Source organism: Trypanosoma equiperdum (genome assembly GCF_001457755.1).
Source record: "Trypanosoma equiperdum strain OVI genome assembly, contig: ctg_1347, whole genome shotgun sequence".
In the NCBI taxonomy this organism is placed as follows: Eukaryota; Euglenozoa; class Kinetoplastea; order Trypanosomatida; family Trypanosomatidae; genus Trypanosoma; species Trypanosoma equiperdum.
This window is the reverse complement of record NW_027123335.1, coordinates 356-2,874: the sequence shown is the minus strand read 5'-3', so window position 1 is coordinate 2,874 and position 2,519 is coordinate 356. Positions and strand designations below refer to the sequence as shown.

The following is a 2,519-nucleotide window of genomic DNA, read 5'->3' as shown; positions in this document are numbered from 1 at the left end:
TTCTTGTGTGTCATGATTCCCATCTTTATACTGTTGTGTGAAAATATCCATATTACACTATCATTTCTCTCACTCTCTCTGTCATCCTGCTTTTCCTTTCATAATATCCTCGCTCTTCCACCCACTCACTTACTCCCATCGCACACCTTGCAATTATATTGAGTGCTTTCCCTTGAGTATTCAATGTGGTTTTCAGAACCGACCCTATACTATTGATATGTATACACTCATAACATTCTTCCATCATTATCGTTTTTATTATTACCGTTTTATTTTAACCCTAACTGATATGCAAACAATAAATAAAACTTGACGAGTTTTAGTGTAGCACTCATATTTTCTACCGTATCGCCTTACTACTTTATTTTAATAGGCCAATATCATGTATAGTTTACTAAACATTCATTTTTCCAAATTCTTATTATTTTACCGATTTGCACATTTTAATCATAAAGTGTTAAAAAATATAAAAATATAGCAAATTATATCAAAATAGCATATTTTCTTAAAATTTCATTAAATTGAGCAAAAAACCTTAGAATAATAAAATTCCAAAAACTCACAAAAGCAGCAGCCATACTCAGAGCCAAATTGTTATTGAAAAGAAGACTGGAAGAGTGGCAGTTCGGTTCCTTAAGTGTTCCCTCTTTGTCTGTAAAAGTTATCCATCCGCAAGTACGGGGGGAAGAGGCTGGCAGTCCATCGTTCTCTTTTTCACAAGATGTCTGATCCTGGTGGCTAGAGCAGTCAGGTTTCCCATCTTTCTCTTTGTTATCTTCGTTTGCTTTTTCTGCTTCCTTTTTGCCTTCCTCACTTAATGTGCACTTTTGACCTTCCGGTTTGCTTTCATTGTAAGTGCAACCCTTATCCTTTAACTTGCCGCATTCTCCTTTGTCGGCTGCTGCTGCATTGCAAACTTTTTCTTTGTCTTTTGCTGGGCTGGGGGAGGTAGATCTGTGATCTGTCGTCGACTGCTCGGTGACCTGAGGTTGCAGAGCTGCCGTGGTGTATGCCGCTTTGGCTGCCGTATACATCCCGGCGAGCTTAGCGGCGCAGTTGCGGTTGGCGTATTCTGCATCTGTTGCTGACGCTAGCAGTAGTGCGGCGTCCCGCAGGCGGCTCATCCAAGGTATACCGGCGCCTCCGGTCGATAATTGCGTTTTGTAATTCACACACAAGTTGCCGGTGCTGCCGTCGCAGCCGGCTGCGCCGGCTTTGCCAAGGACATACGGCGCGTGCACGCCGTTTTCGCTGTTCGGGTTGGCTCCTATTCTTGCCTCCACTGCCGCTATTGCTGCCTCTATTCGAGCGGCGGTTAACTCCCCCCCCGTATGGACTGCGCCGCAGCGCTGCGCGATTGCTGTCCAGACCGTTGGCGTGGCTGCTTTTCCGTTGTCGGCGGTGTCCCCGAGGTTAGCGCCGCCACATTCGTTGGCTGACGAGCCGCTGTGCCCCGTGCAGAGGCAAAACATGTCGTTAGCGACGGAGAGCCCGACCCTTTCGTGTCCGCTTGTCCCCGCGCCGCAATTGTGGTTCTTGCTCGCGCCGAAGAAATCGCTTTTGTATTCGCTGTTGTCGGGTCCATAGATTGAATGTTTTACTTTCTCTTCGGCTGCCGCACCCGCTTGTTCCGCCGTTTTCTTTGATTCGCTGCACTTGACTTGCAGGGGCTGTGCCTGGTCCGCGAGTTGTGAGATAATCTTGTTCGCGGTCGCTCGTGCTGGCGTACTGGCTAGCCTGCCGTGTTCTGTCCTTTCGTTTTCTTCGAAGGCTTCGTCGTGTTGGTCCTTGATCAGCTTCGCCCACAGCTTTTGCTTGTCCGCTGCTGCATCTGCGGTTAAGGCCTGCGCTTTGCCGTCGCCGGTACTGAAGAACGAGTCCGTTGCTGTTGAAAAGTTTAGAGCTCGCAACTTTTTGTACGTTTTTAGCCCGTCTTCTAGAGATCCTGTCTCTGGTTTTTTGGCCTTTGCCAGCGAAAGTTTGTATATTGTGCAAAGCGCGGCGAAGTCTGGGCCGTTATCCCCTTGTGCCGCTGTTGCATTTTCTACAGTTTGCAACAGTATTGCCAACAGGAGCAGAAACATATTGCTTTACTTAGCTAGTTCTTTTGACGTGGCACATGGAAAAGTTGTGTTAATTAGTTCTTAGGGGTTACCGTTAGTTTATTAAAAGCTGCTTAGTTCTCTAGAAACAGTTGTTTTCGGTGCACATAATGTGCTATCGACTGCACTTGTGTTTGTCCTGGTGTGTCAAAACCGTATATTTTTCCGCACCGACTGGTTGTCGTTGCAGATTGCGACGTTTTATTATATCGTGTAGAGTGCAACGTAAACCTTCCGTGTATTTAGCAGAAGCTGTTTCTTTTTCCGTCCATCCAGTAGATTAACAAAGCGACATACGCTAATCTACTGTGCTTGTACGTGGTAGAAATTAGATCCCGAAAAGGTTTGCCTTGGCCGTGATTTTCTGCCAGTGGAATTACGGTAACTTGCTTAGAACTGCTTTTGGTCTTTGCTGCC

At 46.3% G+C, this 2,519-nt stretch overlaps 1 protein-coding gene across 1 annotated transcript; it reads right to left on the bottom strand.

The window, feature by feature from the left end:
- Nucleotides 1-482: 482 nt before the first annotated feature.
- TEOVI_000535300 (variant surface glycoprotein (VSG, atypical), putative) lies at nucleotides 483-2,084 on the bottom strand (the record flags this gene model as incomplete). Its single annotated transcript, XM_067221186.1, has 1 exon — nucleotides 483-2,084. The coding sequence occupies one exon, from the start codon at nucleotides 2,082-2,084 to the stop codon at nucleotides 483-485; it is 1,602 nt and encodes a 533-aa protein (XP_067077287.1).
- Nucleotides 2,085-2,519: the final 435 nt, after the last annotated feature.